At 49.1% G+C, this 23,188-nt stretch overlaps 1 protein-coding gene across 1 annotated transcript in view; it reads left to right on the top strand.

Annotated features, from left to right (window-relative positions):
* KMT2E (lysine methyltransferase 2E) overlaps positions 1–23,188 on the top strand; it is a 310,078-nt gene that overhangs the window by 24,278 nt on the left and 262,612 nt on the right. Inside the window, 1 exon segment of the mRNA XM_030216423.1 lies at positions 6,081–6,265. Coding sequence (XP_030072283.1) covers positions 6,195–6,265 — 71 coding nt within the window. The 5' untranslated portion in view covers positions 6,081–6,194.

Below are 23,188 nucleotides of genomic sequence, written 5' to 3' on the forward strand. Positions count from 1 at the left end.
ATAAGTAGCTGAAAAATAAAGAGGAGGAGAAGAGTGAGAGAGTGAAATTTGAGTTGACAGGCAGAAAATAAAATAAAAGGAAAGAGATAAAAAGGAACCACACAAACAATGAGAATTACAGATGACAGGAAAGCATAAAAGAAAAACTGGAACCAACGTGACAGAAAAATAAAATGTTCAGACAACAAAGGTAGCAAAAAACATTTATTTTGAATATTTTAAATGGAATACGTTAGCTATGGGAAAATGTACATAGCAAATGTCTTTGTACTGTGTTTTGAAAAGGAAATGCATTGCTGTTTTTTGTGTCTAAATATTTTTAATTCTAATTTATGATCCCTTGTTCTATATTTGGTGAGGGTAATTTCAGGTGGGGAAATCGGAGGGGAGGCAGGGAGGAGAGGGGATCGGGAGTGGGGGGCCGTCTTTATTTTTTTATTTTCTGACCTGGGCTGTAGCATGTCTTAACACTGGTCCTGACCCTTGCTGTATAGCTTGTGGTGATACCCAGCTGAGGACCTCCTCCAAAGATGGCCAGAACTCTCTTCTATGTTCTATATATAATGTAAATGTAGGTTTCTGTATTAAAACGATAAGATATGATAAGGTGATTATGACAGTGTGAGAATTGAGCGCTGTGTGTGAATGCTACGTGTGATTGTGAGTTCTGAGGATTAGGGCAAGAAATAGATATATGTAATGCAATAAATAAGTTGAAGAAACTTATGGTGTAAGGAGTACTTTATGTAAGCATTTTCTGAATCTGTATTCTGGTAATAAATTGAAAACCTCAGTTTGATAGAATTGAAACAGAACTCTCTTCTGCCAAGCTCTGCGGTCGGCGACAGCATGCTTGAGCCACCAACAACTAAGCATGCATGGGGTGCTAGCATTTGTGGCTTAGGGACCTTGCTGCTTGGTAAAAGGGAGTTATAGACAACTTTAGAAAAGTCTTTAGCTGATAGCATGCGGGGATCCTCATTAGCTAAAAGTATTTATATTTTGAGGTGGGGTAGGGCAGGACAGAGAAAATTTTGTGCCCACCCACTTTGGGCTCAGGCCCATCCAAAATTGGTTGGTAGGGCAAGCCACTGGCTCTTGGGTTACTCGATTCCTGGATCAGATGTGGTTGAGTGTGAAGCTTTCCTCCGTGGCCCCCAATTGTGCTTTTTAGCATCTACAGGGTGAGGCATGTAACTCGGTCCTGCCGGAGGGGCGCAGGTCCCCTTTCCCCCTAACCCTCATAGCTTGTAAACCGTTTGGGTGTTCTTTCCTCAGGCTCCTCTTGCAACTCCAAGAAACTTAAAAAAAACAAACAAAATAAACGGGGATTGGTTTTGCCTGGTTAGCTTTATTCCTTCTGCTGGGGGAATAAGGCTATTTGAGGTTTAAAAAAAAAAGCACGTTCGAGAGCAGGGGAATTGCCAGATGCCAGCACCCCGGACAAAGTCAGCCTGTGCAGGGATGCAGATTTGCTGCGTGGCTGAACGTGCCAGCAGGCAGGTTCTGTGCAGTCTGTCGGATGCGGCAGCTCAGTATAGCTGCTGGCTTTTATCTGCCCCTCCTGCGATGGACTGTTTCTGATTTTTGAAACGGTTCAGAAATTGCTCGGCTGCAGCTAAAGGCTGTTCTTTCTGTGCTGAAGAGTTGGGACCCATGGTGGCCATTTTGTCTTAGTTAACCCTTTCCTCTTCTGCTGCTTTTTCACAGCAGGAGAGTCTGCAACCCCTATTTAGACATGAGGGAGGGGTGGGGGGCATGGCTCTTTTATCCACCCCGGGTCTGCCTAGGGTGGGAGTCCCAGTGGGGCCCCTAACTTTTTTTGGGCTTCTGAGTTTGTCCCAATGGGTTAAGCAACCCCTGCAGGCAGAGGCTGGCTTCTCGGGGAAAGCAGAGGTATATTGGTATTGTCAATACTATGGTATATGTACTGAAAGACTCACAGGTGCCTTTTATCCTCCCTGTGCAGCCAGCCCTAAAAAAAAATATTTTCTTTCAGCCTTGCTATGTTTGCCAGTAGCTCTGGTCCTCAGGGGAGTGGTATGTTAAGTTGGAGGTTGGTCCCATTTTGGCAGGTGCCCTTTTGAGGTATTCAGTGATCTTTGCGTGGAGGTCCCTCAACGTCCACTGTTGCTGGGGCTCCTAGAGGTGGTGAGTTGGTTTTTTGCCCTGGAATTCGCAGAACCTGGATTCTGGTTCTGGGGAGGCTGTAAGAGCATCCCATGGGTTCCAGCTCTTTTGTTATGAGGAGTTGTCTCTTAGACAAGGTTGCAGGAGCCTTGGCTATACTTAAGCCTCCTGCAGTGGGCCACTTGGGGCCCCAAAGCATTTTGCGCTTTATAAGGCCCTCATCCGCATGATGATGGTGAAATGGGAGTCCCCGGATAGACCCTTCAAGATGACCAGGGCTCTTGATCATTTCCGTCTTCGCTGAGGAGGTCGGAAAATGTTGGGCCTTCCCAAAGGTGACGCCCTGGTTAAGGTGGTCACAAAGGTGACCGCTGTACCTGTGCAAGGGGTCTTTGTCCTTATGGAGCTCTGTGAAAAGAATGTGGAGCGGCAGCTGCGCCTGTCGTTTTCTGCAGGGGCCCCAGGCTGCTATCTGTGGTGGTTACATAGCGCCATTTTGCATTGGTTCCAGCAGTTTTTGGGGCCCTGCAGATTTCTTGCCTGGAGTCCTTTTTGGGCGTGCATTCTCTACAATTTGATCTGTCTGGTTTCCCACTCAGTGGCAGCATCAGGGGTTGCCACTGGGTGCGGATGCAACTTCTAGGAAGGTTTTGAGTCAGTTGCCCTTTGGGAGGGGGGTGCTTGCTCTTTCATGATAACTTGAGAAGTTGATGAAGGATTTGGAGGAGGAGTGGTTCTCAGTCTCCCTGAGCTTTGGCAAGGGTGCACAATGATCCTAGGCCTCAAAGGATGAGCTGCTTCAAGTCTGCTCAGTGCCTTTTTGGCCCAGTTGGGGGGACGACTGATAGGTCATTCAGCAGGGGTCCATTGGGTGGCTCCTCAGCTGCTTGGCCTGTCCAGTGAGTCTGCGTTGGGCCCCCTCCATTGTTTCTGGTGGGAGGCAGGCTGTCTCTCTTCCACTACAAGTGGGTCCACATCACCTCAGATCACTGGGTTCAGGAGGTAGTCGAGAGGTGGAGGTACTCCATAGAGTTTCCCGGCCAGTTCCAGATGCCTTCATGACCTCTCCCTGCAGCTTGGCTCTAAAGCACAGGGCTGTTGCTCTTACTCTTCAGCATTTCTGATATAGGAGAGATGGAACCAGTGGAGCATGGCCTGGGCAGGTAATCCATCTATTTTGTGGTCCTGATAAGGGGAGGTGTCCCCCGATTCACCCCCCCCCCCCCATCCTGGATCTCAAGGGGGTGGATGCTTATCTGAGACTCCAGCGCTTCTGGATGGAAGCACTTCTCTGTCATCGCCTCATTGTGGCCGGGGAAATTCTAGACTCCCCTCCACATCCCCATTGCGGATCATCACAAGAGAGATATGTGTATGTTGGGGTGGCACTTTCAGTTTTGGGCCTTGCCTTTTGGCCTGGATATATGGCACCCTGCACATTTTCCAAGGTAATGGGGGTGGTTGGCTGTGCACCTTGGTTATTGGGTTATTCAGGTTCGTTCCCACCTGGATGACTGGCTAAGATGGGCCAGTTTGGCTATCTCACAGGTTGTTTCCCTCCTAGAATCCTTGGGCTGGGTATTGAATCAGTACAAGAGCCATCTGGCCCTGTCTCGGTCCTTGTAATATCTGGGGTCTGTTTTGATATGGCCAGAGGGATGTTTTTTTTTTTTTCCCAGAGGAGGGGGCAGAGAAGCTCTGGGCGCAGTTGCTCAGGTTGTATGATCTCCCAGAGGCCACAGTTTGGGATTACATGCAGCTCTTTGGTTCTGTGGTTGCTATGCTGGAGGTGGTGCTTGGGTGAGGGCTCATATGCGCCCTCTGCAGAGCAGCTCTGTTATTCAGATGGGCATCAGTCTTGCAAGACTTCCATTGTCCTCTGCCACCCAAGGAGAGATTCTATGTCGCCTGGTGGGAAAGTTCGGCTCAGCTGTTGAGAAGTATTCTGTGGATCCCCCACAGTGGGTTCTAGTCACCACGGATGCACATCTCCTCATTTGAGGAGCTCGCTGTCTGGGCCAGTGGATTCGGGCCACCTGGTCGAGCCAGGAGGCGTCCTGGGTAGTCTGCCTAGCTGTATAGGAGTTTTGGCCGCTTCACAAGGGGAATGCAGTCAAAATGATATTGGACACTGACATGGTGAGTGGCGTACATAATCAAGCAGGATAGCACCTGGAGTCAGGCAGCATATCTATCGGAGGGTGGAGATACATCTGCAGGGCTTTTCAGCAGTCCACCTTGTGGGCAAGGAACAGGCGGACATTCTTGGTTGCACCCTCCTGGATCCAGGAGGGTGGGAGCTGGAGCAGTAGGCCTTTCAGCTCATTCCTGATTGCTGGGGCCCTCCACAGTTTGACTTGATGTCCAGGATTAACTCTTCAGTTGATGAAGGGAGCCGACCTCCCAGGGAATAGATGCCCTTGTTCAACCATGGCCATTGGAAGAGCCTCTCTGTCTTCCCTCTGTGGCCTCTGAGAGGCCATCTCTTGTGCACGATTGTGTCATACTCATCTGATTCTGCTGGTGATGCTGGACTGTCCTTGCAGGCTGTGGTATGTGGTTTTCCAGTTTCTCCTAGTAGAGGGTCCTCTGGCTCTGAGCTCTCTGAAGGTCCATGTGGCAGCTCTAGCCAGTTTTTCTTGGGAAGGTGAGGAGTATCTCGCTGGCTTTGCATAGAGAGGTGGCTCATTTGTGTTCTTTGATACATCTTTCCTTCCTTTTCCTGGGACCTCAGTCTGCTGCTCCATGTGTTTTCTGAGGCACCATTGGAGCCTTTGCACTCATTTTCCACCAAGGACCTTACTATCAGGGTAGTGTTTTTGGTACCTATCATCTTTGCTTGTAGAATGTCCAAGCTGCAGGCACAATTTTGCTGCAACCCGTATCTGTCCTTCACTGGGACCCAGAGTCCTCCGTGTATGGTCCTGTCCTTTCTTCCAAATGTGGTATCTCCTTTCCATGTTAATCAGCAGGTTTGTTTGCCCTCCTTTTTGGCAGAAGGTTTAGCTCCGGGGGATTGATAGCTCTGTGAACTAGATGTCCGAAAGGTGCTGCTCCAGTACCTGAGGGAGGTGAATTAATTTAGTGTGTCTACCTTTTTGTACTTTCCATGGCCCTTGGAAAGGGCCAGTTGGCCTCTTGGCTTCCATTGAGAAGCAAAGTGGATCAAGGTGGCTGAGTCCACCTACATCAGCAAGAATCATCTGGAGCCTGAATCGAGGGAAAGGTCTTTGAACTGATTCCTGAGAGCTACTTGCAACTTCAAAGTCAAAGGCTGCAACTTGCCTGCTAGAGAACCAGGCCACGCAAAATCCTGCAGATAGTAACCATCTGTTGGAGGCAGAAATTACTGACAAGTTTAAAGGTTGTACCAAACCTTACATTGGTGATGTCATTGAAAGTTGGTGGTTTCTGCCTTCATCTGCTGGTTGAGGATAATAACCCACTGATATGGCAGGAGGATAAGCAGTGGAGGAGTAGCCTAACGGCTAATGATTTGATACTGACAACTTGGGTTCGATTCCCACTGCAGCCCCTTGTGACCTTGGGCAAGTCATTTTAACCCTCCATTGCCCCAGGTACATAAACTTAGATTGTTAACCTTCTAGAGACAGAAAAAGTACCTTCATATAAAGAGTACAGCGTCTAGAAGCGCTATAGAATGATTAGTAGTAAAGTCATATTTTGGTGGCTGCCACTTCACTTGGCAAAGTCCATTGGCACTCATTTTGGATCTACTTCAGAATTATTGTTGACATTAACTGTCATAGTAGGCATGATTGGTTTAGATTTGTTTGATACACATTGACCAATTCCAAAGATGTAAAGAATTTAATTTGTTTGGTTGATTGTGTAACAGTTCAGGGTCCCATTTGAAAATCATACTAATATCTCTGATAAATGTTTTAGATTCATTGCTTTTTTTTTTTCTTTTCTTTTTATTTTAACAGGGTTTGTGGATGCACTTAGATGTTTGCAATGAGCACTGTGGCTGGCATGCCCCAGTGTTTTGGATACCAATGCATAGGACTCCGTAGTAATCGTATTTATCAGAAGCGAACGTCATGAGCATAGTGTTCCCGTCACGGGTTGACACAGCAGAAACTTCATATTTGGACATGGCTGCAGGTTCAGAGTAAGTAGATACTTTAACCTGATTCTCTGTCAGTCCATTATCCACATTTTACTTTTGGAATGTGAAAGACTTGAGAGGCTGATGCTAGTAATTATTTTATAACACTGTAGAACATATAGCCCAGACAGTAATTATAATATACTCATTTAGTATTGCCAGTGTTACACAAACTAATTTGCATGATTATATATCCATGTTTCAAAAATGGCAATTTTGGGCTTGTGTAAAAGAAAGTTAAAGACCTTTAAAAGTTCACTTATTCAAAGGTATTAGGGGAATTTAGGGGCCGATACACAGCGGTATTCGTTAAATACGGGTGCTGCGGTAAAATTTACCGAGTTGTAAATAGTGGCCTGTGCATAAAGGGGATTGCATGCAAATGAGATGGCACGGATCTCCTTCTGAGCATCGGTCTCTATTTGCGACCAGAAGCTGTTAAATGTATTTGACAGCTTACCAGAAATAGTTTTTTGAGTTGCATGGGGGTGGGGGTGGGGGTGGGGCGCTCAAGAGGGGGGATTCACTGGAGTCCAGCAGACCCCCCCCCCTCTCGAGCTCCCCCCACTGCACAACTCAAAAAAAAAAAACAAAAAAACTCCTGGTGATCTAGTGACTCCTCCCTCACCCCTTCCACTACAGTCCCTGGAGGTCCCAGTGGACCCCCGACACCCCCCCCCCCCCCCCCCCCCCACCAAAAGAATTGCCTGGTGGTCTAGTGATCCCTCCGGAATTCCTCCTTGCATCAAGGGTCGCAGCGGGCTTGGTGCCGCCATTTTGTGCAGGGTGGGCTCTGTGCTGCTACCACCCCTTTTTCCAGGTATGGGAAAGGGAGGGGGTGGGGTTACTAGACCACCAGGTAAATCTTTGCTGGTCCGGGAGGGATATGGGGGGAGGGTTGAGTCCAGGAGGGGGTCCAGTCCACTGGACCACCAGGGCAATTTTGCCTGGGAGTGCCTGGAGGAATACAGGAAGTATTTAAAAAAAAGTAATCGGGGGGGGGGGAGTTGGGGTCCACTGGAGCACCAGGGAATATTAAAAGATTTGGAAGGGAGGGTGCCAGGAGGGGAGAGGTAGGGAGCACAAGCGGGCAGCTTTTGCAGGTGCCTGCTTGTGCTTCCCTCCTTTCCAACAGCTCCAGAGCACCTGTAAAATTTGCATGTTAGAGCTATGTGCTCTGGGGCTGTATATCATCTGAAATGCTCATTAGAGGTTCTTGGCTGATAACTCCTCCCTAAATTAACATTTGCTTAGACTGGCTACAACAAAGGAAATGAAATTAGTAGGTTTGCACTGCCTTGATGCACAGATTACCTGCCAAAAGGAGGCGGAGAAGGACTGAACTATTTGGCCATGTCCTAACGCCCCAGGCCTGACTGCTGATTTGGACCTTATGGGGGACTGTTTAGCTCTATGGTGCAAACCAAGTTTTACCATAGACCGAAATTCTGGGGCTGATGCAGAAAGAGAGGTTCCTGCAAGTTTTAGACTGGGTTGTGTTTTACTTTTTAGAGGTCTTTAACAAATAGAAAACAATATCAACAGTAAAGTCAACATAAACAATACATACAAATAGTTTGTGATGCTACCGTGTTTCCCCGAAAATAAGACACTGTGTTATATTAATTTTTGCTCCCCAAGAGCCGCTAGGTCTTATTTTCAGGGGAGGCCTTATTTTTCGGGGAAACACCGAGATCGCCGGCTCCCCCTGCCCTCGATCGCTGGCTCCCCCGCCCTCAGTCGCTCCCAGAACTAACCTCTTAAACGCTTCCTTTCACCATTCATCTTCGCACTCGCAGCAAGCAGCAGGGCAGGCCACTCCTTCCTTCCGTGTCCCGCCCTCACCTGACGTTACGTTACGTCAGGCGAGGGCGGGACACAGAAAGGAAGGAGTGGCCTGCCCTGCTGCTTGCTGCGAGTGCGAAGATGAATGGTGAAAGGCAGCGTTTAAGAGGTTAGTTCCGGGAGCGATCGAGGGGGGGGGGGGAGCCAGCAATCTCGGGTGGGGGGGCGACCTCAGGTGGGGGGGGGGGGGGACCCGATGTTTCCCCGAAAAATAAGGCCTCCCCTGCTAGGTCTTATTTTCGGGGGAGGCCTTATGTTTTCAAATTGCAGCAAGACCTCTACTAGGTCTTATTTTCGGAGGATGTCCTATTTTCGGGGAAACTCGGTAATATATAAAATACCGCTAATACTCCTTGCCTAACCTAAGTACAGTATCAAATAGGTTAATACAGCAAGGTTGGACAACATTCCGTGGCATACAAAATGCAAACAAAAAAACCGCAAAAAGCTCCTGTTTCAGCTGTGTGACTACTGCAGGAAACTTTTGCCAGGGTCTGGGGTAACATAGAAGGATTTGTTGAGAGGAGTGGAGGGGGGTCTACTGGCACCTTCTCTCCTCCAAACCCTGCCATCCAGTTTTGGATACCTTTTTACATTGGGCCCAGGCCTTTCCCTGACTAAAGAAAAGTAAACTCTGGTCTCTAGTAGCACCTCCCCCCCCCCCCATTATCTGATGCACCATGTAGGGCACTACCATTTTTGAGGATCAAGTGGACATGACTCCTGCGTCTTAAGGTACAACCAGGAGTGGGGTGCGGGGGTAACTGAGGGAGTGTTGGCACTAGACACCAGGGATTCTTTTTCTGAAGTCGGAGGGGGAGGGAAGAGAGGTGCCGTTAGACACCAGGGAGTGTGGGATGTGTTTTGGGAGTAGGGGGCAGGTTAGAGTTACCTGAAGGGGTTGGTGGGTGCTGCTAGATACCAGGAATTATTATTTTTTTTTTTGGGGGGGGGGGGGGGAGTCGGGAGGGGTACCACTGAATACCAGGGATATTTTTATTTTTTTCAGTTGGGAGGAGGGGGCGTTAAAGGTACCTGGGGAAGGAGTCGAATGGTTGGGGGTATCACGGACACTAGGGATTATTATTATTATTATTATTTTAGTTGGATTATCAGATTTTGGGGGGAGAGGAGAGGCCTGCCTGAGGTCATGAGAGACATATCACCCTTTTTCTCCGAGGACAAGCAGGCTGCTTGTTCTCACGACTGGGTGACGTCCGCGGCAGCCCCCACCAACCGGAAGAAGCTTCGCGGGCGGTCCGCACGCAGGGCACGCCCACCGCGCATGCGCGGCTGTCTTCCCGCCCGTGCGAGACCGTTCCCGCCAGTCTTTTCTTTTCCGCGCTGGAGAGAGTCGTGCGTCGCCGCTCTCTCTTAGTCAGCCCTGGAAAACCGTTGCGTGGTTCGCGAATTTGTTATTTTTTGTTTCTGGTTACCGCGCGTTCCAGACCTTTTTCTTTTCTTTAAAAAAAAAAAAAAGAGAGAGAGAGAGAGAACGCGCTTGTATTTTCCCTCGTTTTCTAGCGGGGGCGTCGCCTTGTGGCCGCGCGGTCGATATATTTTTTGAGGTGTGATTTACCGCCACCATCGACGACTTTAACTTCGCCGACGCGATTTTTCCGTCGATGTCCTCGAAGGTCCCGAGTGGATTTAAGAAGTGTGGTCGGTGCGGCCGGCCTATCTCGCAGACCGACACCCACGCTTGGTGCCTCCAGTGCCTCGGGCCGGAGCACAATATCAAGTCGTGTTCTTTGTGTCTTGGTCTCCGGAAACGGACTCAGGTTGCGAGGCAAGTTCTTCGGGACCGTCTTTTTGGAACTTGCGCCGGCCCCTCGACGTCGACCTCGACGGCATCGGTATCGACGGCCGGTTCTTCGGTACCGGTATCGATGTCCGCGAAATCGGCACCGATGGCATCGACCCCAGGAGTACAGGTCCCGTCGGCCCGCCGGTCCTCCGGTGACGGTAGGGGTGAGAGGCCGCGTGGGCAATCGGCCCCGGTCACTCCCTCTGCCCATGGCCCTCGGGACCGAACCCTGTCTGACCCGGCCCCTCGAGACCGAGGGGGATCGACCTCCTCCTCCGTTCCACCGGGCGCCGATGACGGGCACCGCAAAAAACAGAAAAAGCACCGTCATTGGTCCCCATCGGTGCGCCCGGCCCTCGGTGCCGGAGAGGAGTCGACGCCGAAGCGTCCACGTTGAGAGGAGAGGTCCCCCTCGGTAGTGGAGGTACCGACGCGTCAGGGTCCCAGCACTTCGGTGCAGTCTCCTGGACCCGAGCAGCTTCCGGCACCGACGCCTCTACCGCCCCCCCCCCCCCCTCCGTCTTTCCTGATAGCGGGCCTGGACGAGTGCCTCCGAGCCATCCTTCCGGGGATCCTGGAAGGGATGATGCGCCAGGCTGTGCCGGCACCGGGGGTGCTTGCGCCCTCGGCGCCGTTGACTGTGGCGCCGGCGAGCTCTAGCCCGGTGCCGAGGCCTTCGACACCGCCGCCGCTTGCGGCGCCGGTCTCGACCGCCACGCAGGTGGAGTCCCCGTCGACGTCAATGGAGGGAGCTTCGTCCCCACCGGCGCGGGAGTCCACCGCTCGATGACACCGAGGCCTCGGTGCCTCGACGTCGAGCGGGGTCCGGTTAAGGACTCAGCTACATGAGCTTATGTCCGATACCGAGGAAGAGGCCTCGTGGGGGGAAGAGGAGGACCCCAGATATTTCTCCTCAGAGGAGTCTGTGGGTCTTCCCTCTGACCCCACGCCTTCACCAGAGAGGAAGCTCTCGCCTCCTGAGAGCCTCTCCTTTGCCTCCTTTGTAAGGGACATGTCTATTTGCATTCCCTTCCCCGTGGTCTCTGTGGATGAGCCGAGGGCTGAGATGCTCGAGGTCCTCGACTATCCATCACCACCTAGAGAGTCCTCCACGGTGCCGTTGCACAATGTCCTCAAAGAGACACTGCTTCGGAACTGGATGAGACCATTATCTAATCCCACCATTCCCAAGAAAGCAGAGTCCCAGTACAGAATCCACTCGGACCCAGAGTTAATGCGGCCCCAATTGCCCCATGACTCGGCGGTCATGGATTCTGCTCTCAAGAGGGCACGGAGTTCGAGGGATACCGCCTCGGCGCCCCCGGGGCGGGAGTCTCGCACTCTGGACTCGTTTGGGAGGAAGGCCTACCAATCTTCCATGCTCGTGACCCGCATCCAATCTTACCAGCTCTACACGAGCATCCACATGCGGAACACTGTGAAGCAACTGGCGGACCTGGTTGATAAGCTCCCGCCGGAGCAGTCCAGGCCTTATCAGGAGGTGGTCAGGCAGCTGAAGGCGTGCAGAAAGTTCCTGTCCAGGGGCATCTATGACACCTGTGACGTGGCATCTCGTGCTGCGGCCCAAGGTATAGTGATGCGCAGGCTCTCATGGCTGCGTGCCTCTGACCTGGACAACCGCACCCAGCAGAGACTGGCCGACGTCCCTTGCCGGGGGGATAATATTTTTGGCGAGAAGGTCGAGCAGCTGGTGGACCAACTGCATCAGCGGGAAACCGCCCTCGACAAGCTCTCCCACCGGGCGCCTTCAACATCCACCTCAGCAGGTGGACGTTTTTCCCGGGCCCGGCAGGCTGCGCCCTATGCTTTTGCCAAGCATAGGTACACCCAGCCGGCCCGAAGGCCTCGACAGGCACAGGGACAGCCCCAGCGCGCTCGTTCTCGTCAACAGCGTGCGCCTAAGCAGCCCCCTGCGCCTCCACAGCAAAAGCCGGGGACGGGCTTTTGACTGGATCCACGGGAACATAGCCGCCCTCAAAGTGTCCGTGCCGGATGATCTGCCGGTCGGAGGGAGGTTAAAATTTTTTCACCAAAGGTGGCCTCTCATAACCTCCGACCAGTGGGTTCTCCAAATAGTGCGGTGCGGATACGCCCTAAATTTGGCCTCCCTTCCACCAAATTGTCCTCCGGGAGCTCAATCCTTCAGCTCCCATCACAAGCAGGTACTTGCAGAGGAACTCTCCGCCCTTCTCAGCGCCAATGCGGTCGAGCCCGTACCACCCGGGCAGGAAGGGCAGGGATTCTATTCCAGGTACTTCCTTGTGGAAAAGAAAACAGGGGGGATGCGCCCCATCCTAGACCTGAGAGGCCTGAACAAATTCCTGGTCAAAGAAAAGTTCAGGATGCTTTCCTTGGGCACCCTTCTGCCAATGATTCAGAAAAACGATTGGCTATGTTCCCTGGATTTAAAGGACGCATACACTCACATCCCGATACTGCCAGCTCACAGACAGTATCTCAGATTCCGCCTGGGCGCACGGCACTTTCAGTATTGTGTGCTGCCCTTTGGGCTCGCCTCTGCCCCACGGGTGTTTACAAAGTGCCTCGTGGTGGTGGCGGCGTATCTACGCAAGCTGGGAGTGCACGTGTTCCCATATCTCGACGATTGGCTGGTCAAGAACACCTCGGAGGCAGGAGCCCTCCGGTCCATGCAGTGCACTATTCAACTCCTGGAGCTGCTGGGGTTTGTGATAAATTACCCAAAGTCCCATCTCCAGCCAACCCAGTCTCTGGAATTCTCTGCTGAATACCCAGACGGCTCAGGCCTTCCTTCCCGAAGCGAGGGCCAACAACCTCCTGTCCCTGGCTTCGCAGACCAGAGCGTCTCAGCAGGTCACAGCTCGGCAGATGTTGAGACTTCTGGGTCATATGGCCTCCACAGTCCATGTGACTCCCATGGCTCGTCTTCACATGAGATCTGCTCAATGGACCCTAGCTTCCCAGTGGTTCCAAGCCACCGGGAATCTAGAAGATGTCATCCGCCCCTCCACCAGTTGCCGCACTTCACTGCTCTGGTGAACCATTCGGACCAATTTGACCCTGGGACGTCCATTCCAAATTCCACAGCCCACGAAAGTGCTGACGACGGATGCATCTCGCCTGGGGTGGGGAGCTCATGTCGATGGGCTTCACACCCAGGGTCTGTGGTCCCTCCAGGAAAAGGATCTGCAGATCAACCTCCTGGAGCTCCGAGCGATCTGGAACGCACTGAAGGCTTTCAGAGATCGGCTGTCCTGCTAAATTATCCAAATTCGGACAGACAATCAGGTTGCAATGTATTACACCAACAAGCAGGGGGGCACCGGATCTCGCCCCTTGTGTCGGGAAGCTGTCGGGATGTGGCGTTGGGCTTGCCAGTTCGGCATGCTCCTCCAAGCCACATACCTGGCTGGTGTAAACAACAGTCTGGCCGACAGACTGAGCAGAGTCATGCAACTGCACGAGTGGTCGCTCCATTCCAGAGTGGTACGCAAGATCTTCCGAGAGTGGGGCACCTCCTCGGTGGACCTTTTCGCCTCTCAGACCAACCACAAGCTGCCTCTGTTCTGTTCCAGACTTCAGGCACACGGCAGGTTAGCGTCGGATGCCTTTCTCCTTCATTGGGGGACCGGCCTCCTGTATGCTTATCCTCCCATACCTTTGGTGGGGAAGACCTTACTGAAGCTCAAGCAAGACCGCGGCACCATGATTCTGATAGCGCCTTTTTGGCCCCGTCAGATCTGGTTCCCTCTTCTTCTGGAGTTGTCCTCAGAAGAACCGTGGAGATTGGAGTGTTTTCCGACTCTCATTTCGCAGAACGACGGAGCGTTGCTGCACCCCAACCTTCAGTCTCTGGCTCTCACGGCCTGGATGTTGAGGGCGTAGACTTTGCTGCGTTGGGTCTGTCGGAGGGTGTCTCCCGTGTCTTGCTTGCCTCTAGGAAGGATTCCACTAAAAAGAGTTACCTTTTCAAGTGGAGGAGGTTTGTCGTTTGGTGTGAGAGCAAGGCCCTAGAACCTCGTTCTTGTCCTGCACAGAACCTGCTTGAATACCTTCTGCACTTATCAGAGTCTGGCCTCAAGACCAACTCAGTAAGGAATCACCTTAGTGCGATTAGTGCTTACCATTATCGTGTGGAAGGTAAAGCCATCTCTGGAGAGCCTTTAGTCGTTCGATTCATGAGAGGCTTGCTTCTGTCAAAGCCCCCTATCAAGCCTCCTGCAGTGTCATGGGATCTCAACGTCGTCCTCACCCAGCTGATGAAACCTCCTTTTGAGCCACTGAATACCTGCCATCTGAAGTACTTGACCTGGAAGGTCATTTTCTTGGTGGCAGTTACTTCAGCTCGTAGGGTCAGTGAGCTTCAAGCCCTGGTAGCTCATGCTCCATATACCAAATTTCATCACAACAGAGTAGTGCTCCGCACCCACCCAAAGTTCCTGCCGAAGGTGGTGTCGGAGTTCCATCTTAACCAGTCAATTGTCTTGCCAACATTCTTCCCCAGGCCGCATACCCGCCCTGCTGAACGTCAGTTGCACACATTGGACTGCAAGAGAGCATTGGCCTTCTACTTGGAGCGGACACAGCCCCACAGACAGTCCGCCCAATTGTTTGTTTCTTTCGACCCTAACAGGCTAGGTGTCGCTGTCGGGAAACGCACCATCTCCAATTGGCTAGCAGATTGCTTTTCCTTCACTTACGCCCAGGCTGGGCTGGCTCTTGAGGGTCATGTCACGGCTCATAGTGTTAGAGCCATGGCAGCGTCGGTGGCCCACTTGAAGTCAGCCACTATTGAAGAGATTTGCAAAGCTGCGACGTGGTCATCTGTCCACACATTCACATCACATTACTGCCTCCAGCAGGATACCCGACGCGACAGTCGGTTCGGGCAGTCGGTGCTGCAGAATCTGTTTGGGGTGTAAATCCAACTCCACCCTCCAGGACCCGCATTTATTCTGGTCAGGCTGCACTCTCAGTTAGTTGTTCTTCGTAGGTCAATTTTCTGTTGTGTCCTCGCTGTTGCGAGGTTCAATTGACCTGGGTTCTTGTTTTGAGTGAGCCTGAGAGCTAGGGATACCCCAGTCGTGAGAACAAGCAGCCTGCTTGTCCTCGGAGAAAGTGAATGATACATACCTGTAGCAGTTGTTCTCCGAGGACAGCAGGCTGATTGTTCTCACCTACCCTCCCTCCTCCCCTTTGGAGTTGCGTTTTCATCATTTTTGCTTGTCATTCAACTGGCGGGAACGGTCGCGCACGGGCGGGAAGACGGCCGCGCATGCGCGGTGGGCGTGCCCTGCTTGCGGACCGCCCGCGAAGCTTCTTCCGGTTGGTGGGGGCTGCCGCGGACGTCACCCAGTCGTGAGAACAATCAGCCTGCTGTCCTCGGAGAACACCTGCTACAGGTATGTATCATTCACTATCAGTGCCTGAGCCAATCTCCATTCAGGCACTGACAGGAAGGATGACATTTTGTAATAAGCTGTGATTTTTAACGCAGCAGTAATTTTGTATGCTCATAGCATGCCATACCATGAGGCTTTCTGCATCAGCCTGCCTGTTTGGAAGCTGTCTATCCAGTGTATAAGAATGTTTTAGTGCCATAGAAATAAGTATGCTAAACAATTTGTTTGTCTTGGATAGAGAGAGCTCCACTACTAGGGGTTTCTATACTGTAATCTTAGGACTTCTCTTCCCTAATATGTGGTATTCAGCAAATTCTCTCCCATACTCGCCACCACTTGTACACCTTTTCAGTGGTCATTTTAAACAAATATGACAAGTCAATCATTCCTTTGTAATTAAGACATTAGTTTATTTTATGCCTTTAATACTAATATCATCTCTTAGATGAGATTGTGGGGGATTTTGCTGTGCTGTGCTTAAGTTTCACACAGTGGGCCCCTTGGGGCCTCAAAGCATTTTCTACTCCATAAAGCACTCATCTGCTTGAGGGCAGAATGGAAATCCCTGGATGGTCCCTTGCTTATTTCTATACCTTCACTTAGGTTGAGAAGTGTTGGGCCTTCCTGAAGGTGGATGCCTTGGTTACGGCAGTTATTCAGGTGGCTGCTGTACCTGCCTAAGGGGGCTTAGCCTCGGGGAGCTCCATGAAAAGAATGTGGAGTAGCAGTTCCAACTGGCCTTTTCAGTGGGGGGTCCAGCATTCAGGCTGCTATTTGTGGCAGGTAGCTCCACACTGCGTTGGTTCCAGTGGTTGTTGGAGTCCCTGGAAATTTCTTCTTGGAATCTGGGACAGCCTTTTTGGGCAGATGCTCTGTATGATATGGTCAGTCTGTCTACCTGCTCAGTGGTGGTCACAGGGGTCGCTGTTGGTTGTGGCTTCACCACTGGGTGTGGGTGCGACTTCTAATAAAGCTGTTGAGTCAGCTGGCCTTAGGGGTGCTTGCTCTTTTGTGATAACTTGAAGTTAGTTATGGATATGGGTGAGGCATGGCTTTCTGTCTCTCTGAGCTGCACAAGAGTGTGCAGTGATTCTCAGCCTCAAGGAGGGTGGCTCACTTCAGGTCTACTCGGCGCTCTTCAGCCCAGGTGGAGAGCAGAGTAGGTCCTTGAAGCAGGGGTCCTTTTGAGACCCAAATCCAGCCGGACGCTTAGGTCCCTCAGGCAGAACTGCAGCTGCTCAGCCTGCCCAATGAGTGTGCACCAGGCTTCTTGTTTCCAGTGGGAGGCAGGCTTTCTCTCTTCTGCAATGAGTGGGTCCATATCACCTCAGATCAGGGGGTTCTGGAGGCGGTTGAGAGGGGTTACTCTATGGATTTTGCCTGTCGTCCAGTACTGGGTGCCTTCATGACTCTCCCTGTGACTCAGCTTGGCTTTAAAGTGCCACGCTGCTGTCAGCAGCTCTGCCATATAGGAGCAGTGGAACCAGCTCTACCGGCAGAGCATGGTCTGGATGGGCACTCCATCTATTTCTTGGTCCCTAAGAGGGGGAGGTTCCTTCCCCCCCCCTTCACCTCAAGGGGTGGATGCTAGTTTATGATTTTAGCTTTTCAGCACTTCCAGATGGAAATACTTCTCTCAGTTACCACCTTGGTGCGGCCAGGAGAGTTCTTGACTTTTCTGGACCTCTGAATCCTACCTTGACTTCCCTGTAGCAGATCATCGCGAGAAATTTGTTCTGTGTGTTGGAGCAGCACTTTCAGTTTTGGGCCTTTTGCTCTTTGGCCGGGCTAAGGCATCCCACATGTTTTCCAAGGTGATGGGAGATGGTGGCTGTGCACCTCTTGCGTTGGGGTATTCAGCCTGATCCCTGCCTGAACGACTGACTGTTTCAAGCCAACTTGGCTTCCTTGCAGGTCATTTCCCTCCTAAAATCCCTGGGCTGGGTAGTGAACCGGTCCAAGAGTCATTTTAGCCCTGTCTCGGTCCCTGGAGTATCTCAGGGTCCGCATGGACACGGCCAGAGGGATGTTTTTTCTTCTAGAGGAGCAGGCAGAGAAGCTCTGGGCACAGTTGTGCCGATTGTGCGATCTCCTGGATCAGGATTACTTGTAGCTCTTGGGCTCCGTGGCTGCAGCTCTGGAGGTGGTGCCATGTGAGAGGGCTCACATGTGTCTGCTACAGCAAGCTCAGATGTCTCAGTGGGCGCTGCCCTCTCAGAACTTCCATCATTCTCTCCCGCTCATGCCCAGGGCAAAGATCAGTTTGGCCTGGTGGGACGATCCTGTGAATCTTTCAAGAGGGGTCCCTCTGGGTCCTTCTCAGCTGGGCACCACAGATGTGAGAATCCTTAGGTGGGAAGCTCACTGTTTTGGACGTGTGATTGGTCAAGCCAGGAGGCATCCTGGTCCTTAACTGCCCGGAGACCCGGACAGTTCATCTGGCAGTGCTGGAGCTTCAGCCACTCTTGGAAGGGAAAGTGGTTCGAGTGCAGTCTGCCAACACCAGTGATGTACATCAACAAGCAGGGCGGAACCAGGAGTCTGGCAGTGGGCAGAGAGACAACTGCAGGCAAAGATGATGTACAGGCAGACTTTCTCGGTTGCTCTCTCCTGAATGTAGGAGAATGGAAGCTTGGACTTCAGGCCTTCCATGTGGACCAGTAGGAGACGCTTCAGTTCAGCTTTGATGGCGTCTAGAGCCATTGGAAAGGCGGAGCGTTTTTCAGATGCCGTACAGATCCATCCTCTCACGTGATAGAATCTCTGGTACATTTTTGGCCGGTAGTGGACCCTGGAGGCCGACTGAATTTTGGATTTGTTACCGAAACTGATCAGGGTCCAGATTCTGCTGAAAATGTCTGTGCGTTCTCTGTTTTTGTGGGAGGGGGCTGCTCGGTTCCAGCTGAAATTGAGCTGTAGATTTTGGCTGAGATTTTGGTTGGAACTTCTGGTTTTGGTCAGCTTCTAGTGATTCCGCCATGGTTCCTCATTGGTCACTTGTTGTGCCGGATTGCGCATCATCCTCATGTGGTCTTGCTGGTGTCATCAGATTGTCCTCGCAGACCTTGGTATACGGATCTCCAGGGTCTACTGGTGGAGAACTCGATACACAGGGGTTGGGGTCTGCTTCATTGAGGGCCGGTAGAGATGGAGGATCTGGATCCTTTTTGGCTTACGGTATTGCCGTTGAGAGGTGATGATTAGAGAAATGCAGGGTTTTCCCTGTAGTTCTTTCTGCCCTGTTTTGCTCAGGAAGTTCTCTAAGATGGTTTATGTCAACATCTAGTGTGTGATCATTTAAAGATTTTGAAGCAGCAAGCTATCATTTGTTGTTTTCACTGCCTTGCTTGTTTTGGGGGAATGGTCCCTATTTCTTTGGTGGGCTGAGGGACCTTGAGCTCCCTGAGGGTCCAGGTGGCTGTGTTGTCCAGCTTTCAGGGGAAGGGCAAGGGCATCTCTTAAAATGGGTGGCACATCTGTGCCCCCTCTTTGTTCTTCCTTTCCTTCTTGGGATCTCCAGTCTGGTCCTCTGGGCGCTGTCCAAGTCTCTGTTTTTGGTCTTGCGCTTGGCTAGGAGGGTTTATGAATTGCAGGCCCCATTGTGTCTATCCTTGGAGGATTCAGTGCCCTTGCGCATGGTGCCATCCTTTCTTCTAAAGGTGGTGTCTCCATTTCATATGAAGCAAGTGTTTTGTTTACCCTCCATGGTTGTGCAGGGATTGTCACTGGTGGGTTGGAGTCTTCACAAGCTGAATATCAGGAGGATGCTGCTCAAGTACCTCAAGGAGAGCAAGATGTTTTACTTCCTTATACTCTTTTCATGGCCCTCGGAAGGACCAGGCGGCCTCAATAGCCTCCATTGTGAGGTGAATTAAGACAGCTAATGAGTCTCCTTACATCGGCAAGAATCATCCAGTGCCTCAGGGCTTAAAGCCCATTCTTCTAAAGCTCAGGCTGCTTCCTGTTAGGATGCCTGAGCGGTATCCCCTGAGGAGATCTGAAGGGCGGCAACTTGGTCATCGCTTTATTTCTTTGCTGAGCACTACAGGTTGGATGTGCTGGCCAGATCCCGCTCTGACTTTGGCAGAGCTGTCGTTCGGGGAGGAGGGGCCTTATCTTCCCCCAATCAATATATCTGCTTCGGTACATCCTATTGATTCAGAACAGTGGAGCTGATGCTTAGAAAGGAGAAATGGTCTTCTGTGATTTTCTTTAGTCAGTGATACTGTTCTGAAGTCCCGCCCTTAGAAGACTTTGGCCCAGGGTTCTGGGTGTGCTGTGTGCTTTTTTTTTTTTTTCTTTTTTCCCCACTGCTTCAAGGGAAAAAAGAGAGAGAAGTTTTATATATATTTTTTTGGTTTATGCAATTTTAACGTACATATCACAAGTATCTACTTCTTGAGAAATATAGAAAGAAAATAACAAAAGAAAAACATATTTTAAAGAAGTTTACAATCTTTTTTTTTTTTTTTTTTTTTTTTTTTTTTACTATAGTAAGGGAAGGAGTGGCAATATTGCCCAATAACAATATTGTCATGAAAGCCTTGAGTTGGTCAGGAACAAAAAATACATATTTAGTCCCATGAAGAATGAACATCTCCCTACCAAAGAGTGGATTTTAGATTTTTCTTAAATGAAAAGTCTAGTTCAAAGTTTACACAAGGATACAGATATTTCCATAATTTGGGGCCTGAACAGCCAAAAGCCGATTTAAATATCTTAAATATCTTTATCCCTTTAATGGAAGGTAACACAAGCTAACTCAAGTGTGAATTATTATGAATCAACCTCCAATTTTTATTATTAGAATGAAATTGTAGATAAGCTAACAGGCTGGACAATCTCCATGAAAGATCTTATAGTTCAGGCAAGAGAATTTAGAAAGAATCCTCGCCTTCATAGGCAGCCCATGTAATTCAACATAACAGGAAGAAATTTATTCCTGTTCCATAATAAAAAAATGAATCTTACTGCTGTATTTTGAATAGTTTGTTTTGGAGCATCCAGATAAGTGAGATTATAGTAGTCCAGTTTTGATGACAATGACTGAACCAATAATCTAAACTGTTCAAATTCAGAAAATTTACAGATTTGCCTTACATTACGGAGGAGAAAAAAACCACTCTTAATCAAGGTGTTAAGATGGAAATCAAGAGCAAGAGCCTGATCTATATAAATCTCCAATATCTTCACTACTGGTGACAAAGAATACTGATCAACTAATATATATGATCTAATAAAGCATCAGGATTATTGTCAAACAATAAAAATTTATTTTTTTCTGTATTTTAATTTCAAGCGAAGACATCCAAGAACTAATTATTGTAAGAACAATTTTGAACCCGTGAAGATACTCAAGACAGAAGAGAGAAGTGGAAGTATAACGGTTATATCGTCCGTATAACGATGTGTGATGTAGCCCATATTCGTTGGTATTGAAGCCAAGAAATACAAAAAAAAAAAACCACCCCAAAAAACAAACCATTAAATAGGGTGGGCGATAGTGGAGAACCTTGGGGAACACCACAAGGGTTACTCCAACTCATGGATAAAACTCCTATTCTCCCTATATGATCTTAATTCTAAAATCCCCTTAAACCAATTCAACACATTCACATCTATACAAGAAGCAGTAAATCATGGTCTACTAAACCAAATGCAGACAAAAAGGTCAAACCACTATAGCAGAGCCTTACCATTTTTGCACACAAAATGTTGGGCTGTGTCAAAAATAGAAACTCTACTGTCTCATTCTGTGATAGGATCGAAAACCTGATTGGGTAGAATGTAAGACATAGAAATGTAAACATAGGATCCAAGATGGCGCTGGCTTGAGTTGCTACGCCAGACGTGTTCCCGCGACTCACCTTAGTTGGAGCCGAGTAAGGTAGCTGATCTCCCTTGGATATGGGGAAACGGCGAGGCAAGGTGAGGGAGGCTCCTGTTACCCCCGCTAGTGCCGCCTTATCGAGGCAAATGACTTTGGAAAGTTGCGGTATATCGCTGGGCCCTAGGGCTACATCTTCTCCCGCTACCCGACCGGGTCTTAATAACTCGGCCAGCAGTGTAGACGGGGCTTCCTTGAGCCCTGACCTCCGCACAGCTCCACCACAACCAGGAAGTGCCCGAGAGGCTAGAGATTCGCGAGTCCCGGAGCCTGAAATGGAAGGGACTACCGAAGAAAGGAGCCCAGCCGAACGTGGAGAGAGTGAAAGAAATCTGGTAGGACAGGAGTTTACAAATTTTTCCTTAACAATGAAAGAAAGTTTACAACGGATTTCCGACACCCCTCTTCCTGAGATTAATATCATAGCGGTGAAACCAGCTGTAGTGACTGTTGAATCACTATGGGATCTGACTTTTTCAATGCATTCCTCGCTTCAGACAGTTTTGAAAAATAATGCAGCAGAGATTAAGGTATTGTCTGAAGCTCTGTTAACTCAGGAGCAAATTAATGCCCAGCAGTTGTCCGAAATTAAAACATTTCACAGTAAAATTACAAAACTGGAGAATTTGAATAAAGCCACAGTTAAGGATAGCAATTTCGTTAAAAAGAAGTTGGAATATCTTGAAAATCAACAGAGGAAACTTAATTTGAGACTTGTCAACTTCCCCAGATCTCCTGTTATATCAGCGGTTGAAATGGTTAAAAGATATTTGAGAGAGGTTCTGGGGATGCCGGGCGAAGCCCTGCCACCTATTACAAGAGTGATATACCTCCAGCAAATAATACCATCTAAAATTGGAGGAGAACAGGAGGTTGTAGATGGAGGACTGAACCTAACATCCTTTTTGGAGTCCTCTCTAGAAATTGTTACGCAAAGGACAACAGCGGTAGTGACTTTTGCACTTGAGATTGATAGAGAGATGGTGTTAAAATTATTCTTTAAACATATGGACTCGATGTTTTTTGGTGCAAAAATTAGGATTTTTCCAGATTTAGCTAAAGAAACTCAGGTTAGACGCAGAGCTTTCTTGGCTCTGCGCCAAAGAGTATTAAATTTAGGGGCAACATTTACTCTCAAATTTCCTTGTATTTGTCGTTTTATTTATTTACAAAATAATTATCAATTTTCTGATCCAAAACAACTCGAGGATTTTATTAATGCTAGAGAAGCTGAGAATGTTATTGTAAAAATTTAAATTCCATGCGGACACTGTATGGTAGATTGAGAATGTACCTAGTGCAAGTAACAATTTATTATATTTTCCTTTAAGTATATAATTATATCTTGGATCCAATTAAGTATTTCCAATTTTTGTGGTCGATGTTAAAGCAAAATTATTTCTGTTGTTGTGACAAATGGTTGTCCCAACAATGTGATTATTTTTCTTGTCTTTTTTTATTGTTTCCTTATACTTCTTTGAAAAGATGTGTAATTTTGAAATTATAAATAAAAAAAATAAAAAAAAAGAATGTAAGACATAATTTGATAAATAGGAGTCCAATTGTGAACAAATCAAACCTTCCGTGAGTTAAGTCCTTTATATAGGAATAACTATCTAACCCATTCTACTAGAAAAATGACCAGAAGTAAGTGAATATTGATCTAGTCAAACAGAGAATACAAAAACTCATGAGAGGGAATAGCCATCAGCGGTGGTGGAAAAGAATCAGTATATGACATGCTTTTGAGTATTTACCAAACAAAGACGTAAACAGTCTAGTCAGTAGAAAGGGTTTGGACAGAATTCTTATCTCTAGGAGATTCTGATGAATTAATTATGGTGTCATAGATGTCACACTGAGTTCTATTAGAGAATGAGGCTCTAATCTTCAGGATTTTATACCAAAAGAAGGAAGCCAATTCTGCTGAAGTAGAGCTTTCAGCATTATCAAATTTAGTCAAATCCAAAATATTAGTTAATCTT

Source organism: Microcaecilia unicolor, chromosome 10 (genome assembly GCF_901765095.1).
Source record: "Microcaecilia unicolor chromosome 10, aMicUni1.1, whole genome shotgun sequence".
Lineage (NCBI taxonomy): Eukaryota > Metazoa > Chordata > Amphibia > Gymnophiona > Siphonopidae > Microcaecilia > Microcaecilia unicolor.